Source organism: Malaclemys terrapin, chromosome 8, assembly GCF_027887155.1.
Source record: "Malaclemys terrapin pileata isolate rMalTer1 chromosome 8, rMalTer1.hap1, whole genome shotgun sequence".
NCBI classification, from domain to species: Eukaryota; Metazoa; Chordata; order Testudines; family Emydidae; genus Malaclemys; species Malaclemys terrapin.
Window position 1 is genome coordinate 21,366,741 of NC_071512.1, and position 27,498 is coordinate 21,394,238.

General features: G+C 47.9%; 1 protein-coding gene across 2 annotated transcripts in view; it reads left to right on the forward strand.

Moving 5' to 3' along the window:
- Nucleotides 1-27,498, forward strand: part of ADRB2 (adrenoceptor beta 2) — a 67,636-nt gene that overhangs the window by 24,951 nt on the left and 15,187 nt on the right. The window contains exon 2 of one of the 2 annotated variants that reach the window (XM_054037670.1): nt 21,670-22,003. The exons of the other annotated variant lie outside the window; for it this stretch is intronic. Coding sequence (XP_053893645.1) covers nt 21,670-21,926 — 257 coding nt within the window. The 3' untranslated portion in view covers nt 21,927-22,003. Of the gene's footprint in view, nt 1-21,669; nt 22,004-27,498 lie in introns of those variants that run through there. 2 annotated transcript variants of the gene reach the window in all.

A 27,498-nucleotide genomic window follows, 5' to 3' on the forward strand; every position in this document is an offset into this window, starting at 1 on the left:
GGGAAGATCATGGTGGCCCAGGCAACTGCAGAGTGGGGACCCTGGTGGCTGTAAGACAATGAGAGCCCCCACCCCAAGTACAGGGGAATGGAAGGGACTCAGCAGCTGGCAGGATCAGAGACCATTTGAACTAATTAATATGCGTTCAGTACAATTAGAGAATGAGAGAGGGAGATGGGAGAGAGGGGACCTGGGGGAAGGGCCGGGAGAGTGAGAGAGAGAGAGAGAGAGAGAGAACAAAGTCATGGCAAAGGCATTTTATGACTTAAAAAAGGACAGCACCCACTAAATGTGCTATTTGGCTTATTCAGATCACTGTGAAAAACTGGCCGGATGTCCAAGCCCCTGCATGGCGATCAGCAGGGGAGATAATTCCCTCTCCAAGGGGTTCCTGGAAATGTATATTTCCAGTCTGGAACCCTGCAAAGAGGTATCACTGAACTGTCCATTCCTGAATGAACAGTTTTCAGTCTCCCACAAGAAAAGTAACGTACACCCTGTTCCTTCTGTGCTTCCCCCCCAGTCTCTAATGCAGCCTGTGAGCTGACATTTGCTAGCAGACTGTAAGTGACAGTTGTGGTCAGTTCTCACTAGCAATAAAAGGTGATGACATACTGTATGTCGCCAGCAGTGGGCGGGGATGGGGGAGGATGAGGGGGTGTGTGTGACTTATCCAGCTGCACTGTACCTAACAGAATGAGGAGCACAAGAGTCAAGTGATCCGTGGCAAAGGGCCCAGGCCATTCCCAGTAAGGAAAGGTCAGGAGCACAGCATGCAAATGAAGTGTCACCAGCCTCAGAACCAAAGGCAGTGATGGTAGCAGGCCGGACATGGCAGACAAGGCCGTTGTTTTTAGGTGTGATTCATTTACTTTGGCCTGTGGAGATAAAAACAAAGTAAGGGGAAGAAAAAACCAAACCACAGAGCCTCAGCTTCTTTGGCTGCCAGCTGGCGAAACATTCTGCTCTGCTGATCTCGATCACACACGCACGTTTGGTTGTTCCTCCAACTCCAGGCTTAGGGAAGTCCAGAGACGTGGCATCATCTTCATATCTCCCCTCTGGATGCAGGCATTTATCAGGCTCATTCTGCCCTCTGACCCAGGGCAGACATCACAACATGTCTCCCCTTGTAGGCAGGAGTGCTGCCAGCTTTTCTGCCGCCCTAGGCGGCGGAAGGTCCCGCCCCGAAATGCCACTCCCCCAAAGAGGCGGCGGAAGGTCCCGCCGCCGAAATACAGCTGCGGTCACTGCCTCCCAAATTGCAGCGCCCTAGGCGACCGCCTAGGTCGCCTAATGGGTTGCGCCGGCCCTGCTTGTAGGACAGTAAGTACTACAATGTTCTGTGGGAATGGACCAAAACACTAGTGCTTGTGCTACGGTGATACTGCAAAGCTCTGGGGCCTTTTCCATAGACTGGAGTATTTTTCTTATAGCATGTTATCCTCTATGCCAGAGGTGAACATCAAACCCCATGTGCTTTAATGGATAACTTTCTGCCGCATAAGAGTTTCCTCTAAAGCTGAAAATGTTGGAAGAACAACAATAGCACTAAACTCTTTGAGGCAGGGGCATCATTTTGTTATGTACAGTGCTAGCATAATAGGGACCTGGGCTTATAGCTGGCCTTGTTAGGAAATACAAATAACAATTAACAATAATAATAAAAAATAATAGCGGTATTGCCAACCCCCAGGATTCAAAATCAAAAGGCCTCCCCCAATCATGAGATTAACATAACAATCCTGAGGGGTTTTTTTAAGAATACATTTTGGATTCTGTTTATTTTCCTTCTGGGTTTTGAGCATTTAGGGTTCACCTTTTCAAGCTTTTATTTCCAGCCAGGAAGGTTAGAAACTTAAAAAGAAGAAAAAGAAAAAAAATAATAAAAACACCAAAAACCACAAGACTCCTATTAAAAATTACAAGAGTTGGCCACAATGTATGTGCCAAATTCATCCCTGGAGCAGGCAAAAGGGGCTGTGGCATTGGCCAGCATTTAGTCCTAGGAGGAAATTCCCACTCTTTGTGTTCACTGGTGACCATGAAGCAGGATTTGAACTCACATCTCCAGAGCTGAAGGCAAGGGCACTAATCTGCTGTGTCACTTATGCCCCCTTATTGTTTCTTTGGAGTGTGTCTACACTGCAATTAAAAATCTGCAGTTGGCCTGGGCCAGCTGACTTAGGCCACCAGAGCTCAAGCTAAGGGACCGTTTAACCGTGGTGTAGATGTTTGGGCTTGGGCTGGAGTCCGGGAGGGTCCAAGCCCAAGCACAAATGTCTACCTTGCAATGAAACAGTCCCTTAGCCCAGGCTCTGTGAGCCTGAGTCAGTTGGCACAAGCCAGCCACGGGTGTCTAATTGTAGTGTAGACATACCCTTAGTTTCCTAGGTCATAAACTGCAGGATTCATCAATGTAAAAAAAATACATGAGAGCCAAGATTCAAACACATCTTTACTTTTAAGACTCTACATTGCAATTTAACATCATGGGTGAAATTCAGCCCTCATGTATCCCCAATAGAGTAAATGGAGTTAAAATAAGGATGAAAATGGCCATGTCTCTCTAGTTACACAGCTGCCCACCATGGAATTCCACAGGTTTCCAGTGGAGGTCTTGAATGAAGCCATGAAAATGGAAAAGCTCCTGGCTCCAGTGGGCTATGAGTGTTCTGAACAACCCCCAGATGCTGTGCAGTCAGTAGGGCAAATCTACACAGTAGCTGGGAGGTGTAATTCCAGCTTGGGTGGATGTATACACGCTAACTGTGCTCGAGCCGGGGCGACTCCAGGCACCAGCATAGCAAGCTCATGCCTGGGGCGGCAAGCCGCGGGGAGCGGCTTGCTGGTCACTGTGAGGGTGGCAGGCAGGCGGCTTTCGGAGGCGTGCCTGTGGGAGGTCTGCCGGTCCTGCGGCTTCAGCGGCAGGGATGCCGAAGGCGCGGCACTGGCGGACCTCCCGCAGGCGCGCCGCTGAAAGCAGCCTGCCTGCCGTGCTTGGGGCGGCAAAAAACAAGCCAGAGCCGTCCCTGGCTTGAGCTAGCACCTAAAAATGGCAGTGAGGCTGCGGTGGCACGGATGGTGTTTTGGGCTAGTCACCCAAGTACCATCCTGCCTGATCCCCTGGGTACATACTCTGGCAGCTAGGTTGACAGTCAGGTTTGACTTAGTATAGTGTTAGGGATGATCATCATCCCATGTCTGATGGGACTCTGAACTGAAACCAGAACCTAAACAAGGTGATGGAAACATTTGGTGAGTCTGGTCCACATGCAGCATCTTCATGCAGGATCTTCCACTTTCCAGGCCTATCCACGAAGTATTAAAAATAAGAGAAAGAGGTCCGCCTTGGAGCTAACTTGGTACCATTCACCCACTGGTGATGAGGAAGTGTCTGACTTCTGGGTCACAGCTAGAGTTTCTTGGAGGAATCAACTCGGACACACCTGTGCTCTGTGTTTTTTGTTACCTTCATATACAGTTTAGGGCCTTTATTTGGAAAATGTTCTTCATGAGGAACGTGTGTAGGCAGGCTGGGTCTTGGGGCTTTCCAACTCTTTAAATGGGTGTTTGTTTCAAGAGTGAATTGAGTGGCAGGCTGGGGAACTCCATTTAGACTGGGTTGCCACCCCTTCCTGCCTGTCCAAGTAATGATTCCATGCCAACCATTGGCACAGGGTACCTTAGAGCTAGGCTGGTATTGCCTTCCTCCATCCTGAGCATTAGAGACAAGTGCTGCTCTAGTGAGAATACAAGAGAAGAGCCAGCTGGAGACTCCAGCTGGTAGGAGCAGAAGCAGTCAAAGAAGGGACTGCTGCACTTGGGAGGAGGAGGTAAAATGGGGCCCAGTTGGGACCACCCCTCTCCCCAGCACCCTAATATGTGCAGGGAGCCTCCCCCTCACCTTTGGGCCCCTAGGATGCAGGTAGTTCCCCTCTTATGTGACCTTGGGGGGAAACTGCAGAGAGGATCCAGCCAGAGACTGCAGCTGGTTGAAACAGAAGCAGCTCAAGGAGGAACATCTAAACATTCAGAGAACTTCCTACATCTTTGACTGGACGTTCTCGATCCTGCACTGACTGGCTGTTTACTCCAACCCTCTTCTTCCCTCGGCCCCTCCTTCACTGTCTCTTCCCCTCAGCTTCACTCTACACTAGCTGCTTCTTATCCTTGTCTTCCTGTTCCCCTGAACAGGCTCCACACCACGGGAACACTCCCACTGGCATACGCGTGAGGTCACATCGTGTGGCAAGAGTGCAGGAACGTTGTTCTGGCCTGTGCATTTAGCTGATGCCGCCTTACTAAATCCCTCCTCCCCTCCCTCCCCTCCCATTTGGAATGAATACAATGTTTGTTGCCATCACATTGCTCACTCTGCTTGTGTGTTCTATCCCTTCCCCCACCCTGCATCTGTCTTGCCTACTTAGGCCTTGGCTACACTTGGCAATTCACAGCGCTGCCACGGCAGCGCTGTGAAGCGCGAGTGTAGTCGCACTGCCAGCGCTGCGAGAGCTCTCTCACAGTGCTGTAAGTACTCCACCTCTCCGAGGGGAGTAGCTTGCAGCGCTGCGAGCGAGCGAGCGTGCAGCGCTGCAGGCGCTGATTACACTGGCACTTTACAGCGCTTAGGGTTACCATATTTCAACAAGCAAAAAAGAGGACGGGAGGAGCCCCGCCCTAGCCCCGCCCCTGCCCCTCCCACTTCCCGCCCCCCCAGAACCCCCAACCCTCCCCCCGTTCCTTGTCCCCTGACTGCCCCCTCCTGGGACCCCTGCCCCTAACTGCCCCCCGGGACTCCACTCCCTATCTAAGCCTCCTTGCCTCTTGTCCCCTGACTGCCCCAACCCTTATCCACACCCCCACCCCCCAGACAGACCCCTGGGACTCCCACGCCCCATCCAACCACTCCCCACCCCGACAGCCCCCCCCCAGAACTCCCAACCCATCTAAACCCCCCTGCTCCCTGTCCCCTGACTGCTCCGATCCCTCTCCCCACTCCTGCCCCCTGACAGCCCCCCCAGAACTCCCAACCCATCTAAACCCCTCTGCTCCCTGTCCCGACTGCTCCGATACCTCTCCCCACTCCTGCCCCCCTGACAGCCCCCCCCAGAACTCCCGACCCATCTAAACCCCTCTGCTCCCTGTCCCCTGACTGCTCCGATCCCTCTCCCCACTCCTGCCCCCTGACAGCTCCCCCCCAGAACTCCCAGCCCCCTACCCCCCGCTCCTTGTCCCCTGACTGCTCCCTCCTGGGACCCCTGCTCCTAACTGCCCTCCAGAACCCCACCCCCTACCTAAGACTCCCTGTTCCTTGTCCCCTAACTGCCCCCTCCTAAGACCCCCCCCCCAACTGCCCCCCAGGACCCTACCCCCTACCTGTACCCTGACTGCCCAAAACTTTCTCCACTCCCCTCCAAAAGCCCCCCCCCCGTTTCTTGACTGCCCCCTCCAGAACCTTCCTGCCCCCAGTCCCCCTTACCCTGCTGCTCAGAACAGGGTGTTGGGCTCTGTGCCAGCCGGACACATGGCTGAGCTCCCCTGCACAACACAAAACCCGGTCCCTGGCCCTGCACAGGGTTGCCGGAGCGGGCTGCAGGAGGAGGAGCTGCCGGCCGGCTCAGAATGCAGGGAGGGGGGGGTGGGAGGAGGAAGCTGCTCCGGAGTCCAGCCCGGGACTTTCCTGCAGCCCTCCCAGCCGCTCGCTCTGCCGGGGGAGGGGGAAATCCCGGACATTGTGAGTGCTTTACAAATTCCCCCCGACGCTATTTTTAGCACACAAAAGGAGGACATGTCCGGGTAAATCCGGACGAATGGTAACCCTAACAGCGCTGCACTCGCTGCGCTAGAGGGGGGGCGTTTTCACACCCCTGAGCGCAGCAAGTTGCAGCGTTGTACAGCGCCAGTGTAGCCAAGGCCTTAGATTGTAAGTTCTTCAGGACAGGGGCCATCTACGACTGTTTGTACAGTGCCTAGCACAATGTAGCTCCTTTCTTGGTGGGTCCTTAAGCTCTACCCTAATAAACATGATTCATAATAATAAAATGCATGGCTGCTATTGGGAACCAAAGCACTTTGTAATGTTAGGTTCAACCACTGGGATTTCAGGAGATTTAAGAAAGAAAGAAAGGCATACTGCCATCCCCCATTAGGCAAAATAGTCATGCAGACATGAGCCATGTGCCAAGGACTTCAATATACCTATGTGTGAATATACCTGTGATGAAGATAATACAGATCACCAGTGAGAGTGTGTCATTGCAGTTTTTAAATCTCTTGAAACCCTGTGGCTCAGCCTTGTTAAATTGACATTAAATTTACTAGCCCAGTCATAAAAATCTACTTTCCTGCCCTTTGCACTAATGCTAATGACGGCGGCAATGGAAAAAAAGGAATGACATTTTACTTGCCCATCAAAAGGCATTACTGGTGCCAGAGTGAGTAGTTTGCAAGGCTGCTTAGCTAATTCATGACGGTTGTGCCTGAGGACTGTGTATGGACAGCCCATCACCTGCCCTCCTAGCTGCAGCTTGACTTGCACCCTTTTTTGAATCCTGTCTGCCCCCTCCAGCATTCTTTGCACCTGGCCCCTCAGCTGCATCCTGCATGGCCACCTCTCCCCTGTTCTCTCACCTATACCTGCCCCATCATCTGTTGTACTTGTAGCAGGCTAGAGTCATCTTTCCCCTCCCCCACATCCTTTAGTCTCAGCTGCCAGCACCACAGAAACCATTTCAGAACATTCCTTCCTTCCACTAGGCGGCTGCGACACGCCTCGCTGATATGTTAAACCTGCGAGAGCTGCCACTTGCTGGGAGCATTGTCAAAAAGGGCCTTCCCTTGGTTTGGTTCTGGGAATGTCGATGAACAGCAGCCTTGTTTAACATTGACTCTCTTCCAGCCTGAGCTCCCTGTGGCATTTCCACATGAGCCCCAAGCCTCATTCCACACTCGCTCCGCTATGATAAACACCGAAGTTTGCATTTTGTCAAAGGTTTTTACTGGAAGTCGGGAGCCAACAGTCCAGCAGCTGTTGGTCCAAACAGTGACCTCATAGAGAAATCTTGGCAAAAGGCGCCTTGTTTTCCAACGGGCTGCATATATGGGACCCTATGTGACTGAGGTACATGTATATATTAGCTCTTCTGCATAACCCAGCGTGACCTGAGCGTGCTCACTCAGCCAAGGCTGAGATTACAGAGCAAGGGTCCTCATAGCACTACTAGTCAAGGACATTCATTGAATCCTTCTCAGAGACCTGCAAACCTCACTGAAGAGGTTTCCTCCGGCAAGAGCCCTCTGTCCTGTGATCTATGCAGCGTTTCTCAAATGCAGCCACCAGGGGCTTTTCTTGGGACCACAACCTTCTGGGTTTGTGACATGGAGGGGGGGCAAAGTATGGTCCTCCCCCCTCCCTGTTGCTCCTGGATGCACGGCCTTGGTGTTGGTTGCTGAGGCCACCAGCAGGAGTTGGGCCCTGCCCCCGTCTGGAGACACAACGCCGGAGGAGCAGGCAACTGGTGAGTTCCCCACTTTCCCAGGGGTGGTGGGGCTCAGCCTTTGGTCCCACAGGACCCCAGAATAGAACTGATTTCCTGGCTCACCTAAGGTGCCTTCCCACACTCCTTTGAAACAATAGGTGGTGCTGCAGTGTAGGACTGAGAGGCATTATCAGCGGTGACTGGATGTCAGGTGACTGGGGTAGCAGCGGGTGCTGCATGTCAGGCTTGAGACATCCTGGCAGAGCCGTGCAGGAGGTTGGCGGGACGGCACGGCACGGCAGCGTTGCCATCTCTCACTTGTTTATTGCGAACTTCATAGTATGTCATGTCTCAGCTCCTGGAGTCATGTGACTACAACAGAATCTCAGCCTTCATTTTAAAAATGTAAGTTACTTGCCCATGTGGTTGCAGAGAAATGCTAGAAAACATGACCCCTAAAGGCTAAAAATCCAGAAGGCAAATAAAAATAACCCTACATTTAATATTTTTTTAAAGACAGGACAAAAAACAATGGGCTTAATCTGCAGCAAGGAAGATTTAGGTTAGATATTAGAAAAAACATTCTCACTATAAGGATAGGTAAGCACTGGAATAGACTTTCAAGGGAGGTTGTGAAATCTCGATTGTTGGAGGTTTTTAGGAACAAATTAGACAAACATCTGTCAGGGATGATCTAAGTTTACGTGGTCCTGCCTCAGTGTAGGGGGCTGGAGTAGATGACCTCTCGAGATCCCTCCCAGCCCTATATTTTTATGATTCTATGATTTTTTGGTGGGATGGGACTGACTCCTGATTTTTGGAGCTTGGAGCTGGCAGTACCCGTGCAGTGATTGTCTGCATGAACCGAAGTTTCACTAAGAAAAGGTCTTTCCCACTAGAAGTTCCCCCTCCTCATCTCCAGCCCCGTCTTTGGATGAAAGGGGACCAGCAGCCCAGCTCAGATCGGTGGGGACAGGCTGCTGATCTTTGCCAGGAACTTGCACGGGGATCTTATCACATCTTCCTCTCTCTTTTTTTTTCCTTCCTCCCTCTTCTAGAGTTGTTCAATCTCAAACCAGGTATTTTTTTAACATAGCTTCTTCCTTTCCCTCCTGCTGGAGACTATAAAGCCAGGCTGCGTGTCTGGAAGAATGTCTTCAACAAGCCCTGACACAGAGACCAGGCTATCTGTGGCAATACAGTTCTTTCATTGTTTCCCTTCCCAAGCTTTGCCTGATTGTTGGAGTTCTGTTTTTTGATGTGTCCCTTTAAAATTAATAGCAAGCCAGCTTTCTGCTCTAATTACCTGAGGCCCATTATTACAATGGGCGTGGAGCAGGTGTGTGGCTGTCATTCTGAGATGGTGCAGTCATTATCCCTCTTCAGTGAATGCATCCGACAGGTACAGAGATAAATCTGCATGGTCTTTTCTCTCTCTCCTGTAACTCCCTCCCTGGTACTGGGCTGGCTTTTAAGCATGGCCACCTCTTGAAAGCCAGTGAATGTGTGAATAATGTGGCATTTTCCCTGAAGCAATCAAAGTTGTTTACCTCTCTCCATAGCAAGAAGCACAGAAAGTGTGGAAAGAAAGGAGTTCAAATACGGGCTTTTCACTGACTGGGACTCAGACAGTAGGGTAGAGGAGTCCTGAACACAAAGCAGTCTCTTCTTGCTCCCCCATCTTAGTTTATTTTTAATTCATATTAGTCAGTTTCCAGTGGTTTGCAATGGTCCCTTTCTGGGCCTCAGCCCCCTTGTGCTAGGTGCAGTACAAACACACAGGAAGAGCCAGTCACTGCCCTGAAGAGTTTACAGCCAAAGGCCTCAGTCCTGCTAGCACTTAAACACATGCTCCACTTTAAGCATATATGTAACCTATTGACTGCCCTAGGGTCAAACTCAACCAGCCAGAGAGAGGTAGAAGGTGTGTCTACACTAAAGAAAAAGTTACGTTAGTAAGTGATTAGCTAAGATGTTAGCTAACCTCTTGGCTAGGTCTACACTATGAGATGGGGTGTGATTCCCAGCTCATTTACACTTACTCGCTCTAGCTCTCATCGCTAAGCCGTGCCAAGTATAAACCCACCTGAAACTGGTGGGTATATATGCAGCATGGCTCAGCCATGCCACCACTGCCACTGCTACTGCAGCTACGCTGCTATTCATACTGGCACTAACTCGGTGGGACCTAGCATGAGTATGACAGGTTGGAATCATACGCCTAGCTCACAATGTAGACGTGGCCTTTGACTAATGTAGACATACTCCCAGTCTCACATATGCAATCTCCACTGATGAGCAGTCACAATTGTCAGGGTTAGTGGGTGGCTATTGCATCTTGATTGATACTAAAACGTGTGTGAATCTGTGGTATGTGCCTCTGCAACCTTAATTGTTCAGGCTCTGCACAAAGGCTCTTCAATACCTGGGGCTCATTTGAGGACTGACTCCATTCTCAGAAAGAATGAGGGGTTTGTGAGTGGCCGGCATGAGAAGCAGGATCTGCTGGGGCGGGAAAAAAATCTCCCCCATGCTATGGAAACAATAGTCTATGATTAAGGCACAGAACTGGGAGTCAGGAAATCTGTGTTCAGTTCCCAACTGTGGTCAAGTCATTTCACTTCTCCATGCCTCATTTCTCTCATCAATAAGATGGAGCTAGAATCATAGAACTGTAGGGCTGCAGGGGACCTCAGTGGGTCATCGAGTCCAGTCCCCTGTGCAGAGGCAGGACTAAGTATTTTCTAGACCATCCCTGACAGGTGTTTGTCTAACCTGTTCTTAAAAACCTCCAATGATGGAGATTCCACAACCTCCCCAGGTAATTTATTCCAGTGTTTAACCAGCCTGACAGCTAGGAAGTTTTTCCTAATGTCCAACCTAAACCACTCTTGGTGCAATTTTAGCTCATCGCTTCTTGTACCTGTCCTCAGTGGGTAATGAGAACAATTTATCACCCCCCTCTTTATAACAACCTTGCACATACACCTCTACCTCGATATAACGCGACCCGATATAACACGAATTCGGATATAACGTGGTGAAGCAGTGCTTCACGGGGGCGGGGCTGCGCACTCCGGTGGATCAAAACAAGTTCAATATAACGCGATTTCACCTATAACGTGGTAAGATTTTTTGGCTCCCGAGGACAGCGTTATACTTGAAGACTCTTATGTCCCTCTCAGTATTCTCTTCTCCAGACTAAACAAACCCCATTTTGTCAGTCTTCCCTCATAGGTCATGTTTTCTAGACCTTTAATAATTTTTGTTGCTTTTCTCTGGACTTTCTCCAATTTGTCCACATCTTTCCTGACATATGGTGCTGAGAAGTGGACACAATACTCCAGTTGAGGCCTTATCTGTGCTGAGTGGAAGAATTACTTTTCATGTCTTGCTTACAACACTCCTGCTAATACATCCCAGAATGATGTTCACCTAATATCATTCACCTACCTCACATACTGGTTGAGAAAGCAAATTCATTCATCTTTGCAAAGGGGGTTGAGAACCTTTATATGTGCCAGATATTGTCATTACTTGGCATCCTCAAAGGAAGCTGAACCTCAGTCTGATCCGGTTACCAATAGAGATTCAGCAAGACTTTGCTAGCTGTTAATCAACACATTTTGTTATTTTGCCAGCTCTTACCTAGAGTGTTGTGAGATTGGCTGTAAAACAGCCAATGAGAAAACCCAGGGCTTTCATTTTTAAAGCACAGGACACAATTACTTGAGCTAGCAGAGTAATTCTTAGCTAGTAGCTGTAGAAGGTCCTGACTCTCTCTGTGTTTTACTTGTCAGCTAGTTCTGTATAATCCTGCCTAATTTAAAACCAACTGTCCCCTGCACAAAAACCTATCTTTTCTTTCACACTAAGAGCTTATTAACTTTTCCTGTGTTTCCTTCCCTGAAAAATTTTGAGCATAAGGTGGTTTGACTTTATGTGAAATGTTACAATCTTGCAAATATCTGGCCTTTCTTCAATCGTTCATTATATTCAAAGTGGCATTTCATGCTCTTTGGCCATGTCACCAGCATGGACAAAACCATCCCAGAACACTGTGCTCCCAAAAGTTTCCATTAATGTACAAAGGGCTGCGTGCCCTGGTGCCACCCATGGGGTCATCCCAGAGAACTGGGGATTTGCAGGATTGAGCTTGATCTGGGAACTTCACTACACGATGCCTGGTGTGACACCATCAACCGTGGTCACTCTGGCTGGCGCGACAGTTCTTAGTAGACTATGCATGTTTGATGGAGATTGCCCAGAGGGTTTTTGTTTACACAGGACTTTCTTCTTTATACCCACCCTATGGTGTGATTCATTCAGGGATGCTACATTCTGCTGTTTGTGATACAATTGCTTTCTTAATGCTGAGTTGTTATATCACAAACACCAGAGCAAAATCACAGAGCGAATCAGGCCAGAGGAACAGGAGGGTTCTACTGGGTAAGTTTCTGTACACACACTAATTATAGAATCACAGGGCTAGATCCTATCTTGGCTTTTTCTGAGGGAGTCCCTAGGGATTTCATCCAGGATTTCCACATGCTGGTTGTTACAAACAGATGACAAATAGAATTAGACGTATTAGGTCATCTTATCCCTTGCCCATAGCCCAGTGCCGGATTGTTCCTGCACTATAGTGTATGCAGTGACACCTGCGTTGTGCCCACATGTCACTGGCTAAATAATTGCAAGGTTATTAAAATAAATATTGTTGAGTGCTTTACCCAGTTCAAATGATGGGGCTTCCCCCACTTCCCTTGGGAGATCCTTCCAATATACCTCAGTGCCTTGTATTTTCTGTTATCCTGCCTACATTTGAAGTTTGCTCAATTTCATCCCATTGCTACTAGTTATTTGCCCTTGAACCATGCTAAACAATGATTATCAGAATGTGTTTGTTCGGTACTGACAGTGTGAGACGTGCTATACAAGACATAAAGGAAATCTTGGTCCTTGCTACCACGAATTTACAATCTTCATAATTATTTTCCTTCCTTGGTATCTACATGCTTCAAATATTTATGGTTTGTAGTGTTGTTATAGCCAGGTTGGTTCCAAGATATGAGACAGACAAGGTGGGTAAGGTAATATCTTTTATTGGATCAACTTTTGTTGGTGGAGGAGACAAACTCTTCCAGACATGCAGAAGAGTTCTGTGAAGCTCAAAAGCTTGTCCCGTCCACTCACAGAAGTTGGTCCCATAAAAGATATTATCTCACCCACTTTGTCTCTCTCAAATATTTATAAACAGTTATGTTCCACGAGTCCCTTTATGCTGTCATTTGGCCAACTTATGCATGTTCTATGCTTTTAAATATCGCCTCATGATCTCAGTATTTCCTTTCATAGTCTTTCATCTGCTGGATTTACCAAGATATATGGATTCATCACAGAGTCTTAGATTATAAGGAAACCAGAGGAAACCACTGTGATCATCTAGTCTGACCTCCTGTGTACCAAGGCCATAGAACTTCCCTGAATTCTTTCATGTTTGAACTTGTGCAGATCTTTTAGAAAAACCTCCAATCTTGATTTAAAATTTGCCAGTGATGGTGAATCCACTGCAATCCTTGTTAAGTTACTCTGTTAAAAGTCCTTTGGATACTTTCCTTAGTTCTGAGCACTTCAATACATGAAAGATATCAACAAAATGCAATCTACTGAGATTATAAACTCTTTGACACTGAGACCATCCTTTTATTCTGTGTTTATACAGTGGCTAGTGTAACCCACACAGTAGGGTGTGGTGTTCTGTCCCATCTAGTGGCACCAAGACCACTTAGAGAGAGTGTTAAATGAGTCTGCTAACAGCCAGCTGGCTTTTAGCTCATGCGGTAGAGGCTCTTGCACTAAGCTCCAGAGATCTCAGGTTCAATCCTGCCCGCCAATGACCAGGGTCTGTCGGTGTTACACCTAGCACAATGGGGTCCTGGTCCATAACTGGGACTCATCAGTGCTACTGCAATACAAATAATAAATAAATTCTTCTTATTAATAACATATCATAGGGAATTCAGAGATGAGCAACCAAACCAACTGAAGGGTTGGAAGGATTGGTTTATGAGGAGAGATTAATAGAATTAAGTATATATATAAATATCTTGAAATGAGACTGCTCAGGTGGATGTTGGGTAAGATGAGAGCTGATAGGCTACACAGTAAAATGGTACGAGCCATGATGCGGGTAGACTCCATCACAGAAAAGCCAAGGCAGTGTCAGTTGAGATGGCTGGGTCATGTGAGATGACGAAGCACAGAATATGTTGGCCAGAGAATACAAGTAATCGTAGTCACAGAACAAAGGCCATAAGGAAGGTCCAGGAAATGGTGGTTCAAGATGCTGAAGAAAGACATGAAGAACATTTTTGTCATCTTGGAAGACACACAACACTGGAACTGTTGGAGATGAAGAATGAGAGCCACTGACCCTGACTGTCTGGACAAGGTGATGGCGAAGAAGAATAAATGTAGCTTCCCAGCACCTTATTTTACCAGGATTGTTTTGGAAGATGTTAGCATGTGATGGCTGTTCAGTAGCTTATGTGAAATAAATTCTGATGCCCTCATTCTAAGTCTCAGTGGATGGATTTCTATGTCACTGAAACCAACACCACAAATGATAATAATCTGTACCTTTACTGGCAATCTCAACAGAGAGGCCAATGGTCATGAGGACTGATCTCTCCTGGGTTACCTCTGGGTCAGGGTTAAGATATGTTGGAGGCCAGTGATAGAGAAACTTCTGCTACCACTTCCTGTGCTGTACCTCTCTTTTGGGTAAATCGAGGACTTCAATCTCTAGGTCTGTCCGTGGCATATCTTTTGTCACTATGAAATTTACCTTTAAATCACAGTAGTGATGACGATCCAGTTAGGCCTATGGTACAAAACTGTCACTGCCAAATATCATGGGACCATCCACATTTTAAATCTGGTACCATTTTATATTTTGCCTTCACAATACGAGATGAAATTCTGCTGCAGAGTCATGATGTTGTGATGTAAGGATTTGATGATCGCTGGGCCACAGTGTCCCTTTAAAATCCTGCAACAGCTGTTTCCAAATCTTGATGGCGACATTTAGATTTTATTTTCCCCTCTTGGAACTTTTCCAAGCCTTGTCTGATCTCTACCATCCCTTCTGGGGATAGGGAGGAAGTGTCCTTACGTCGAGCTGTACGTCAGGATGAGATTTGAGCTGGAGATCGGCAGGTTAGGAGTGCCTGGGTTTTCTGGCTGAAAGCACAGCCAAAAGAAATTGCTAACAAAGCAGGGAGCAAGCAGGATGTTGGAGTGGGTGTTCCAACCAAGCATGGAAGATCACCGCGACTGAAACCATGATATCATCAGCAAGCAGAGCTCTCCCTCACATGGAAATCTTTTTATATCCCTGTGGCAGATGCCAATCTCTTGCTCATTTAAGATGGTGATTGCCAGAGATCTCTGCAGAAAAGCCCCCAAGGGGCTGACATGGTGCAATCACCACCCAAAACCAGGGCCTGGAAAAACAGGCCCCATTGCTGGGATATTATTTATCTGGGTGTTACATGTGCTCCACCCATGAATTCCAGGTCATTACTTTTATTCTGTTTGTATTTCAGAACTAGGTCACTCATCTCCTGTAGGGTTGCATTGTGTCATGCTACATTCTGTCTGCTAGATCATCAGTGGCCCAGCATTTCAGAGTTGCACCAGTTGCGCAGCTGGCTGTAATGTTGGTTTGATGGATGAGGCCAAACAGACCGTACTATAATTCGGACACCTTTGGCCTTGACATTCTTTTCACAGGCTCTTCTGCTCACCAGTGCAGCTGTGCAAAACTCAGGAATATTTATCCACTCAGGCACAAAATCTACTTGCTCCACCCTTCACGGTGCTGATTAAGGTAAAATCAATTTTGTTCCACTTATTATCAAATAAAAATTACTCACCCTCGATGAGTGATCTATTGCCCAATTTTGAAAATGGAATTTAGACTCCTAAGACACTTGGGTGCATTTGAAAATTTTATCCTACATTTATCTTGCACCACAGAATTAAAAAAAACAGGTGTTTTTTTCATCCTGATCCCATCCATCCATCCAGCTATATAATTTTAGTATGACCATCACTGAAGTAACAAGGCAGTAGGTCCATGGATTTCCCATTAAGGATAACATCTCAGAACCCCAAATGGCACAACCCAGGCTAGAAAAAGTGCCACTCTGCCTGTTTTTAGCCAAGTTTCCTGGGTGTAAATGCAGCATAACTGGCTTGAAGTGAATGGATTTACTCTCATTTACTTTAGTGTAACTGAGATAAGAATCTGGCCTGTTGAGTTTTTTCTATTCAGGTTACATATCACTGAAAAAAGCAAGGAGCGAGGAGAACGGGCAGGAGCCATACATTCAGGCAGGGAGACTCTATGGATGTATTGTGCAAGGAAACAATCAGGGTAGGCTTTCCACTGGAGGATCATCCAACAGGCAGAAAGGGGGAAAGTAAGAAGTGCTGCTCGCCAAGCAGTGCTTGGTCTCGAATCAAGAAAAGAATCCAGACTAAGACCTTCCATTTCTACTTCCCTGGGAGCCTGCAACCATGTGGGAACCCACCAGCCTATGATTTATTATAGAGTGCAATGATTTGCCAACTACCCTGCAGGTTTTGGATCTGTGCTCTGCATTTCCATAAGAGTGCTCCACTTTCAGTTTCCATTCCTGGTCTCTCATTTGCCCTGGGCTAGCAGGCTTTAGATGCCAGTTTGATTCCCATCCTCTGTTTCTCTGTGACAGGACGGCATCCAGCTCCTGCTTTCTGCTCCATCTACCCAGACTCAGAAGCCATTAAACATCCAGTGCCGTTTATTTACATTGGCTCTTCCCAGCATGTTACTGACCCCTAAACTACAATTATTTGCAGTTTCCATTTCTCCTCAGTTCTCTGCCGGGAAGAAATCTTTCTACCCAGAAATTCTTCCTGGTTCTAGCTCTGCTACCCTGCCTCTCTCTCTCCCCTTCACATCCTTCCTGTACCTTCTTATACCTCCTGTGTTAATGGGTCAATTTGTTCATTAGCCCTCCCCCAGCCCATTCTAGCCCACTAATTAGACCCATCAGGTCCACCCTGAGGAGAATTAATTGGAGTTTAACTAGGGTTACCATACGTCCGGTTTTTCCCGGACATGTCCGGCTTTTTGGTAATCAAACCCCCGTCCGGGGGGAATTGCCAAAAAGCCGAACATGTCCGGGAAAAATACCGGCCGGGCACTTCCCCTCCCGGACTCCAGCTGCTCTGCTCCTCCCCTGACTCTTTGGCTCTGTTTAAGAGCCGAGCTGCCCGAGCGCTACCGGCTTCAGGCAGCCCCCTTGCCTCCGGACGCCGAGCCGCCGGCCGGGCACTTCCCTTCCCGGGCTCCGGCTGCTCTGCTCCGGCAGCGCAGGGTCCAGAGGCATGGGGGTTGCCCGAAGCCGGAGCGCTCGGGCAGCTCGGCTCTTAAACAGAGCTGAAGAGTCAGGGGAGGAGCACAGCAGCCGGAGCCCAGGAGGGGAAGTGCCCGGCCGGGGGCGCAGGGTCTGGAGGCATGGGGGCTGCCCGAAGCCCGAGTGCTACCGGCTTCAAGGTTTGCGGGGCAGCCTCCAGACCCTGCGCCTAGGGTGACCAGATGTCCCGATTTTATAGGGACAGTCCTGATTTTGGGGTCTTTTTCTTATATAGGATCCTATTACCCCCCACCCCCATCCCGATTTTTCATACTTGCTGTCTGGTCACCCTACCTGCGCCCCTGGCTGGGCGCTTCCCCTCCCGGGCTCCAGTTGCACTGGGGAAGCGCCGGCCGGGGGCACAGGGTCTGGAGGCTGCCCGGCAGACCGTGAAGCCAGTAGCGCTCGAGCAGCCCTTTTCGCGTGGCTGGGAGGGAGGAGGGGAAGTTAGGGCGGGGACTTTGGGAAGGGGCGGGGAATGGGCGGAGTTGGGGCAGAGAAGGGGCAGAGTTGGGGCGGGGGCAGGGGTAGGAAAGGGGCAGGGCTAGGGCCCGTGGAGTGTCCTCTTTTTTTATTTTTTAAATATGGTAACCCTAGTTTAACTGACCAAAGTACAGGTTTAGCTGTTGGTTCCTAGCACTCTCCGTCATGCTTTCATTTGCCCTGGACAGCCCAGACAATACCACTGCCAAGGAAACATAGTGACCATCCCAGTAAGACAATGAGATGTCTTGTGCTGCTGCATAGTATCCTCCATTAAGGACCAATGCCAATCAGCCCTGAAGGGAACCCTGTCCAGTCCTCATTGCCCTGAGAGATGAAGACTGCCTAGTGAGACCTCCAGGGTGAAAGTGACAGTGTGAACAGGAGTCAAAATGAGAGAGATCCTTTGGTTTCTGGCAGAGGACTCTCTTCCCCACAACCGCCCCCAGCAAAGTAGGTGGGGGAAGGGGAAAGATGTGCAATCACAGGAAGAGGCTATTCTGGAGTGAAATGGCATTTTGTTCTGCTTTCTTCTTTGGTTTGTTGATGGCAATTAGTTTTTGGTCAGGGGAGTAGGACACACAAGATCAATGAGCAGGGTCAGAGGGTAGTCACTGCCTGCAGGATGCTGGTCTTTGTTTGCTGGTTGGCGCCTGATAAGGAGACATACTTAGAAGCCTGATGTCAGAGGCCATGGAGCTCTGTGTGGTTTCGGTTTCTGCGGCTGCTGCTAGAGTTTTTCTGTGGGGTGGAGGAGCTAGACGCAGATTCAAGAGAGTGTTAATATTAAAAGAGTTTTGGACTCCTCTGCAACCATTGCAGCAGCCATCACTTTCACACAGATGCGGGGTCCTGACACAGGGCACCCGAAAGTAACTGGAGCACACTTACATTCTAAACTTGCAAACTCAGCCGTAGGTCTCTGGGGCTCTTGTCCCACAATTTATCCCAGAACAGGAGTATTCATTAATACATGGGCATTGCTGCGTTAGGGTGAGGAGCACGTTATGGGCTTGGTCCTGCTGAAATGATTGGGAGCTTTGCCACTGATTTCCATAGGAGCAGGATTGGGCCCTTAGTGTACGTCAGTCTATAGCTAGTGGGAAGATGGTTACTTGGGTCAAATTGTCTGTAAGGGAAAAAATAAAATGGTTTTAAAGCAGCCGGCGTTAGCAGCCACACAGGCATCGTTGCAGGGAGATGAATCTTCATTATCAACAGGCACTTGTACCCCACCCTGCAGCATCCAGGTTGAACTGAAGTGGTGTTGCACTACAGCAGAGACCCCATGACCTATTAAGGCTTGGTGCCATTGCTACCTGCCTTCAGATGAAAAGGGCAGGATGGCAACTCCCTTTTGAGATCACCAGCATTATACTCAGATTGGCTCCGTTTCCTTTCCCTGGCTCCCTAAATTAGCAAGGGCTGGCAACATGGTGTCTTACTCAGCAGTGACTCTTCTGGCCAGCGTCTCCTGCCTGCTACACAGAGTGCTAAGCACAGATCCTTTGGGCTGGCTGCAGTTCTTTGTGGTATTTATAAAGCTGGCTGGCTTGGTTTTATTACAACAAATGTTCTTATCTGTGTCACTAACAACCTATTCATTGCAGCTGAGAGAACTGTAAAGGATCCAATCTACGTGCAACATTTACACACTGCTGGTTTCATTTGCACACTCCCCTCAGGAGGAGAGAGCAGAGGAAGGTTAGTCAGTGTCACTGCTGTTTCTAGTCCGTCTCAGTCAGGGTGCTCCTAGGCCAGGGATCGGCAACCTTTGGCACGCGGCCCACCAGGGTAAGCACCTTGGCTGGCCGGGCCGGTTTGTTTACCTGCCGCGTCCGCAGATTTGGCTGATCGCGGGTCCCACTGGCTGCGGTTTGACACTCCAGGCCAATGGGGGCGGTGGGAAGTGGTGGCCAGCACATCCCTCGGCCCGCGCCGCTTCCCACAGCCCCCATTGGCCAGTGGGAGCTGCGATCGACCGAATCTGCGGACACGGCAGGTAAACAAACCGGTCTGGCCCACCAGGGTAAGCACCCTGGCGGGCTGCGGGCCAGTGGTTGCCGATCCCTGTCCTAGGCTAACACGAGGCTGCTGTGTTTCAGATTCCATCATTAGAGGGGAAGTGAGGTTTCAAATAAAAAATAAACAGACACAAAAAAGCAATCCACTGCACGCTTGTTTCTATGGAAGTTACACACCCATGTACTACAAATAGTTCAGATTAGGGTTTAATGTCAGGGGCAGGGAAACTATCTGGATCCTGGCAAACTTCAGCCCAGCTTTCTTCCTTCCCATGCACCAGTGTCAGAGAAGGGCTAGAAGAGTGGTTACCGGGAGTGAGGTGTATCTTGGGGAAGTAATGCTGTATTCAGGGTATTCAGATTGGAACGATGCCCAACCTGTCTACATTCTGATTCTTATGTTACTTTCTCATTGTAGACACTAATTCTTGAGGAAGAGGTTTTGCTGATTGTGACTGGTTTCTGTCTGCTGAATCATTCCACCAGCTGTAATGTAACCTCTTCCCCAACAGTGCCCACCCCAAGCATGCAAAAATCATGTGTTTGGGTATTTTTAGAAAAGAACGTCTGGGTCCTTTTTCTCTGTCTTCTGCTTAATGAGCTGTTAGTATGAATACATGTCAAGTTTTTAAGCTTTCCTCTGGAAATTCGAGAGCTAGGCACTCTTTTATTTGTTACTTTATAATGAAAGCTGAGATTCTCACCTAATCACTTGCCTCCAGGCACTGGACTTGAGAAAAACCACCAAATATCACAAGATTCATGTTAAAATCATGAGAGTTGACAACATTGCCTGCCCCTGTTGGAGCTAAAATTCATTGATAGTTCCCCTTTAGCTTTAGCTCTCCACCAAAGCTCTAACAAAAGGGATTGTAAGTCCTTGACCAGACAGACACGTTGTGCCCTGAACACCCACAAAAATCCTCAAGAATCCCTCTGAAACAAGATTAACTAATACATAGCCCTCTGCACCCCAAAACTATACGCTGATACAGAGTCGTCAGATACCATAGTGATGGACCCAGTATAAGAAACTGAACAGAATAGAATGTGAAGTCTTCCTGGTACAACTCTAAAAAACAATGCTTAAAGAATAAATCATCAAAACCATCTTCAGAACTCACTGCTTTTGGGCCGTGCCTTACATCATTGACCTGACCCGTGGCCCAGAGTTCTTTCTGGAGTGGACACTGTTCTCAAATATCTATATGCAAATATAATTAATTCATATTTTTAAAGCCCAGGAAGTAACAAGATGTGTATTGTACAACAAAGAACATCTCAGGACTTTCCTTTCCTGTTCTCTGGTACATCAACTGTGGCTGTGTCAGATCCAGTTTATAAGTCAAAAGAAATTAACTAAATAAGAAATAAATGTAGATCATAAACTCCTAAAGGAGAGATCTAGTTGTTTATTTGTTGGTGAAGTGCCATGCACATGTGTGTCATTGTATACATTATTATGAATAATTCATAGTATGAGACAGCATGACAGTCCAGAGCAGTGACACTCAGAACTCAGTGATTCAGGAGCCAAATTAGCGATCAACATTACCCAAAAGAGCCACGGGGGTGTGAATTCATTGTGTCATTTACTATAGGACTGTATATTAATATGTAAACAGTGTGACGGGGAAAAAGTTTTTATAGATCGATAGATATATTTTATTCTCACAGCAAAATGATTGATCAAGTATTATTTTATCAATTTACAATTGGTTAATAACATAGGAAAAGCATTCTGATTGGTTAATAACTTAGATTAGTTAATAATAAAATCACAGAGTGTTTGAATATCATGTGCTGCAAAGAGCCACAGGAGACACATTAAAGAGCCACTTGGTCACTGGTCCAGAGGATAGGGCACTGGACTGGAACTCAGGAGACAAGGGTTTTCTTATTGACTGCTAGTGGCTTGCTGTGTAACCTTGGGCAAGTCACTTCACCTCTTTTTGCCTCAGTTTCACCCTATGGGAATGATGACACTTATATCCTTTGTAAAATGCTTGGAGAGCAACAGATGAAAGGTACTATATGAGAGCGAGGTATTATTACATTAGTAACTATGGACAGGATCCTGCCTTGCTTGTACACCCAAAACACCAGGGGTTTGGCTGGAATAAAGTGGATAGGAACATACTTGGACTCACTGTATTATCTGTACCTCAGCCCACCATGAATTTCACGCAGCAGCACTACTTTCCCTCTTCACAGGGTTAAGGGAGCCATCTCCTTTGTGCAGCCACATTCAGCTCTTAACAGCTTTGGGGGAGTGTGAAGCTTTTGCATCTCACCCTGCAACCATCTGTGTGTCATCGAAGGAGGAAAGTGACACGGAGAAGACTGAGGCCACGTCTACACTACGAACACTACAGCAGCATCACTATAGTTCCGGAATCATGTCTGCATCACTCTGTAGTGCAGACACAGACGACAGCGGTGGAAGGGTTTCTCTAACTCCGTCTCCCTGAGTGATGGCAGCTAGGTTGATGGAAGCATTCTTCAATCAACATAGCTGCTCCTTTACTGGGGGGTTAGGTGAGCATAGCCAACACCACTCAGAGGGGGGATTCTTCCTCAAGAATTAGCTGTGTCAATCTAAGTTTTAAGTGTAGACTAGGCCCGGGGGGAGGTGGGAAGAAGATGTGGGGGAGGAACAGAGGGCATTCGAAGTCAGGGAGAGAGCAAAGAAGCAAAAGGGAAGCAGTCTCTGTCACAGCAGCACGCACGCCCAGCTCAGCTCGATTTAGCTTAATTGTCCCATTTCACCTGCAGAAAAGAAACATGTACCAGTAATGAATTCCTGCAGTATAAAGCTGTGGTGCAGCGGGAGGCACCAGGATTTGAAAGAGAAGGGTAAAAGTGTTTGACGCTGCATCTATTCCCACACGCACACGCTGGGTTAATAGGCTGCCTGGGTTTAGGGACTTGGCTCTAAGGCTGTAAATCATTTCCCACATTCAGCTCTGGTCAGCTTTGGGTTACTGACCCTCCGCATGATGGGCTCACGTGGGAACAATTTACACCGGGGACGCAGCCACAGAGCAGGAAACGCACATGACACAGGGATGGAGAATTTCCTCCTCATCAGGCCTGTTAGGGGTATTTCTATTCAAGAAGTAATCTCAGTGGTATCGCTGCAGAATCAGAGACTTTTGCAAAAATGCTTCTAAAATACAGAGAGCAGGTTAAAACAGGGATGCTCTTGGAATTTTCTTATATGTACAGATGCATTGATATTCAAACACTGCAACCATTGCAGTAATAAGACACATCAATTACACTGGGATGGAAAAAATGTAAACAAAAGAGGCTGGGAAGTAAGGTACCAGCTATTCAAAGTGATTCTTCTGGCAAGTAAACTCGTTCAGGTGGAGTTCATGGGAAGGACCATAATGGAGCCTTTGCAGTGTCTTTGGATTGGACAGTCAGTGCAGGGCCAGTCTTGTGTTTACTTTGTGACATTTCCACAAAGGGATTGCACTGTTGCCTCACTCCTAAATGCGAGTGTGGGGCTTAGAATGGCAATGTATTTCCTTAGCAATTTTGTTGCCTCCATCATATATAAGCGGAAAATGCATTATTGTAGGGTTGCTCATAACCACATGGCTACACATGGTAGAGTGTAAATGTAGGGTTACTTGTGGGTTTGGGGCAGGTTACATGAGCTATATGTGAGCCACTGACTGGTTTCTGTAGGGTTGCTGCCATGGAAACTGTGTTGTTACTGTGGTGTTTTTTGTTGGATTCTTGTAGGTTTCTAGGCCCTGCCAGTTCAAAAGAAGAAAGCAGGAAGGGAGATTGCAGTGACTGTGTTCTCACAATAAAATAAAGCTGACAGGTCTCGTGTTAAATCTATTAACCTTGATACTCAGTTTAACGTTGAATTTTCCAACCTTCGTCATTTCAAGTCAGACCCTCAACAGAGTTTCGGCATAGGGAGGATGGGTTTTTCTGGCATTTAAATGGGAGCTGTCAACTTGATTAATCCCTCAACAGATCTGAGAAGGGATTTTCTTTTGTAGTTGTCACCCTCCAGGTCCTCTTGCCATAAATGCACAGCACAACAAGAAATCATCCATCTGCTTGTTGATGGTAACAACTAAAGCTACCTTCATGTGCTCCGAAAACAACCAGTGGACTCCACTTATGTGCACAGCTTTATCCATAGATTGGATGGTCACGGAGTTGGACTTTTTAAAGTAAGAATTATTATTGGTTTCCCCCCTAATTATTTTGGATAGCACAGTCGTAACGATGTACCACAATCTAACAAGCCACCAAAAATACACTCATGAAGTTTCCCAGGAATTGTTATAACAGCTCAGCAGTCAGGGGGGAATTGCAGTTCATACTCAAGTTTCACAAACGATTGTCTTACAGCTGGGGAAGTATTTCCATCACTTGAAGCCAAGTGTCCACAAAGGTTTCCTCCTTCAGACTCAGGACCAATTTTAATGTGGTATATTTGAAAGTAATGTTTGTTTGGATCCTCAAAATGTGCCCAGGCCAGAATTGAGTAATTCTACCATCCTGTGACTGTAGACCTGTCCTTCCTCAGCCCATGGCCCTTTTGTTCTTTACTCTCACTCTTGGGTTGCATCTAAAATTAGACAGCACATGGACCTTGGCTTAAACTGTCCAAAGTGATTTGGGAGTTTGGTTGTCTCCATTTGGGGCTGCCCAGCTTGAGACACCATAAAAGAGCCTTATCCTCAGAAGGTGCTGTGCACCTGCCCTCTGGGCACTCCGAAACTGAGACACTGTCGTCACTAGTCAGGGTTGAAAATCTTGGCCAAGCTTATCTTTGTTCCTGGCTTGGTAACACATCTAGCAATAACAAGGATAGGCAGCTCCGAAGTGTGCATTTCCATGGGAAGCCATTTCCAGCTGATGGGTCTCTGTCCCTTTCCGAGTGAGCAGGTGACCACCTCACTAAAAACACCACCAGAACTGGCACTAAGGACCCCTATTGATGGCAGGTCTAGCAGAACGGCAAAGGACTGAATGAATCATGGAGACTGAACTCCCATTCCCAGTGGGAATCTCACCCCATCCAGACTGAGGCACTTAGGCCTGGGGAGACAACAAGGGGAAGATTTGCACAGGTGCTGTGCCTCTTCAGTGCATGGAGGGCTTCAGACTCTCGGGGTGTCGGGTTTGGTAGCTTTGGTCAAGGCTAGATACAGTTTTTTAAAATAACCCAAACTATATTATATTAATTATATCATTAATTAAAACATCAATTGTTGGAAGGGGATTCAAAGGTTCAGAATCAAAGGAGCAACATTTAAAGAGGTCAGGTTTAGGGCTTAATCAAGTTGACAGGATCCCTCTGATTTCACATATATTATTCCTCTCCACTCAGAGACCAGAGCAACACTTCAGTGAAGGGCTTTTGCTGGCAGACTGTACTAATCGCAAAGGAACCCTTGACTGAGATTGCAGCCAGGTTGCCTCTCCCTGTTCTAGTGCAGCAGTGGTTACACCTAACCCGGCTCAAGAGCACTACGATCTAGTAGTGCATGGAGCCTGCCACATAGAGTTTAACTTCTGACTGGGGAAGAGATAGAGTGAGGGCAGTTTGCAGGAAAATTAAATGTAGCAATTGACACATGATGGCTTCATGGGTAAGCTTGGTAGGAAGGGAGGGATGCTGTTATCCCCATGTATATGAGCCACAGCTGTGTTGTGCAACCTTCTGAGACAGGAGTCGGCAACCCCTGGCACACGGCTTGCCAGGGTAAGCACTCTGGCGGTCCGGGCCAGTTTGTTTACCTGCTGCGTCCGCAAGTTCGGCCGATCGTGGTTCCCACTGGCCGTGGTTTGCCGCTACAGGCCAATGGGGGCGGCGGGAAGCCACGGCCAGCACATCCCTCGACCCGCACCGCTTCCCGCCGCCCCCATTGGCCTGGAGCGGCGAATCGCGGCCAGTGGGAGCCGCGATTGGCCGAACCTGCAGACGTGGCAGGTAAACAAACTGGCCCGGCCCGCCAGGGTGCTTACCCTGGCGAGCCGCGTGCCAGTGGTTGCCAACCCCTGTTCTGAGACATGCAGACATCTGTGATCCCAATAGCTGTGTTTAATCCCTTCTATCATTACTGATTCTGTCACTTACCACTCCTCTGAACCTTGTTTCTGTTGTCAGTAGAGGAGTGTCTGGATCCACATTTTTAGAGAGAGCAACTGGAATCTGCAGTCATTAAACACTGTAAAAGGAAGCTTTCTCGCTCTCCATTTCTGCTTTGATTTGGGTGGATGGGGAGTTAGAAGCCTGATGACCTGTGCTTGCAGATAGTGTGTGTGTGGGGGAGGAATAGGGGGCATTCCGTGTGAGCATGCTCAGTACAAGCCAAGCAGCAAAAGCAGCAAATCGGGGGAGAAGCACATGACCCTGCATGCCCCTGCCCCCCATTCGTGCCCTGACATCTCTCCAGCACTCAGATACTACCATGATAGATGGAGGAGTGGGGGTGCATTTGGAATGCTCCATTATCCCCAGAGGAAAAGTGAGAATTTCTAGTCAATGTAATGTTGCTGTTTATTTTTTCCAGGTGTAGCAGTTGAACATGTTGTATTGATACAGTAACTCCTCACTTAAAGTCGTCCCAGTTAATGTTGTTTTGTTGTTAGGTGGCTGATCAATTAGGGAATATGCTCATTTAAAGTTGTGCAATGCTCCCTTCTAATGTCGTTTGGTGGCCGCCTGCTTCATTTACTGCTTGCAGGAAGAACAGTCCATTGCAGCTAGCTGGTGGGGGCTTGGAACCAGGGTGGACCAGCAGCCCCCCTATCAGCTCCCTGCTCCCCTAAGTTCTCTGTGCAGCAGCTGCCCAGCAGGCTAGCAATTGCAGCTGTCCCTCCCCCCACTGCCATGTGCTGCTCCTGCCCTCTGCCTTGGAGCTGCTCCCCGAGACTCCTGCTTCCTGTGCGGGGGGGAGGGAAGGAAGAGGGAGGCTAATGTCAGGGTGTCCCCCTCTCCCCTGCTCCTGCACCCCGCTTACCCCATCTTCCATAGAGCAAGGGGGACACACCAGGGCTCAGGACAGAGGGAGCTTGCAGCAGCTGCGGTCTCAGCAAGCTGATCTAATTAACAAGGCAGTGTACTTAAAGGGGAAATGTGCAAATCTCCCTCCATTCCTGCTGCCTTGTAGAGTGAGAGAGTTAACCCTTGAGGGCTCAGCCAATTGCTAGTTCATCATTTAGCAGTAAGGGAAATATCCCACCCTCTGACTCCTCCACCTCAACCAAGCTTCACAATCATCATCACTGTGTTCCAGTATTAAATTGTTTGTTTAAAACTTATACTGTGTGTGTGTATATTAGTCTTTTGTCTGGTGAAAAAAATTTCCCTGGAACCTAACTCCCTCATTTACATTAATTCTTATGGGGAAATTGGATTCGCTTAACATCATTTCGCTTAAAGTCGCATTTTTCAGGAACATAACTACAATGTTAAGTGAGGAGTTACTGTAATAGTATTTAAACCCAAGCCAGGGTCCTGTCCATACTACGCTAGAACCATATCAGCAACAAGAAAGAATGTGCACTGGATTCCAGAGTCCAGCCTACAGTTTAACTACAGTGTCAGGGGACCCAGTTACAAACTCTTGTCTCTGTCATAGTTAAAACCTGGGCTTTGGTCTTGCAGGGCAGACAAGATTGAAGCGTGTTTTAAGCATTCGCAAACTCTGCTGCAGCTCCCCAAAGGTCAAGCCTGCAGTAGGCTCAAGAGCTTGGTGCAGCTCCATCTACACTGCAAGAGCAATTTGTGATTTACATTTCACCCCATTGGGCGTATGCTCATCTGTAACCAGGCGCCCCGTCATCACGATGTAGCTGTTACAATGCTGTCAGGGCCTTGTACGCTAAGGCTGTGGTTTCTTTATCTTTGTTGCATGTTCCCTCGTGAATCCCACATAGGGCAGTAACCCAACAGTCTGGTTTCTGTAAAATCTCACCTCCTGTCCCCTTCTCTTTGACAATAACCAAACTTTTCCTGGGTGGAAATGAAACTGCTGCCAATATTTCAGGGTGAGCCAG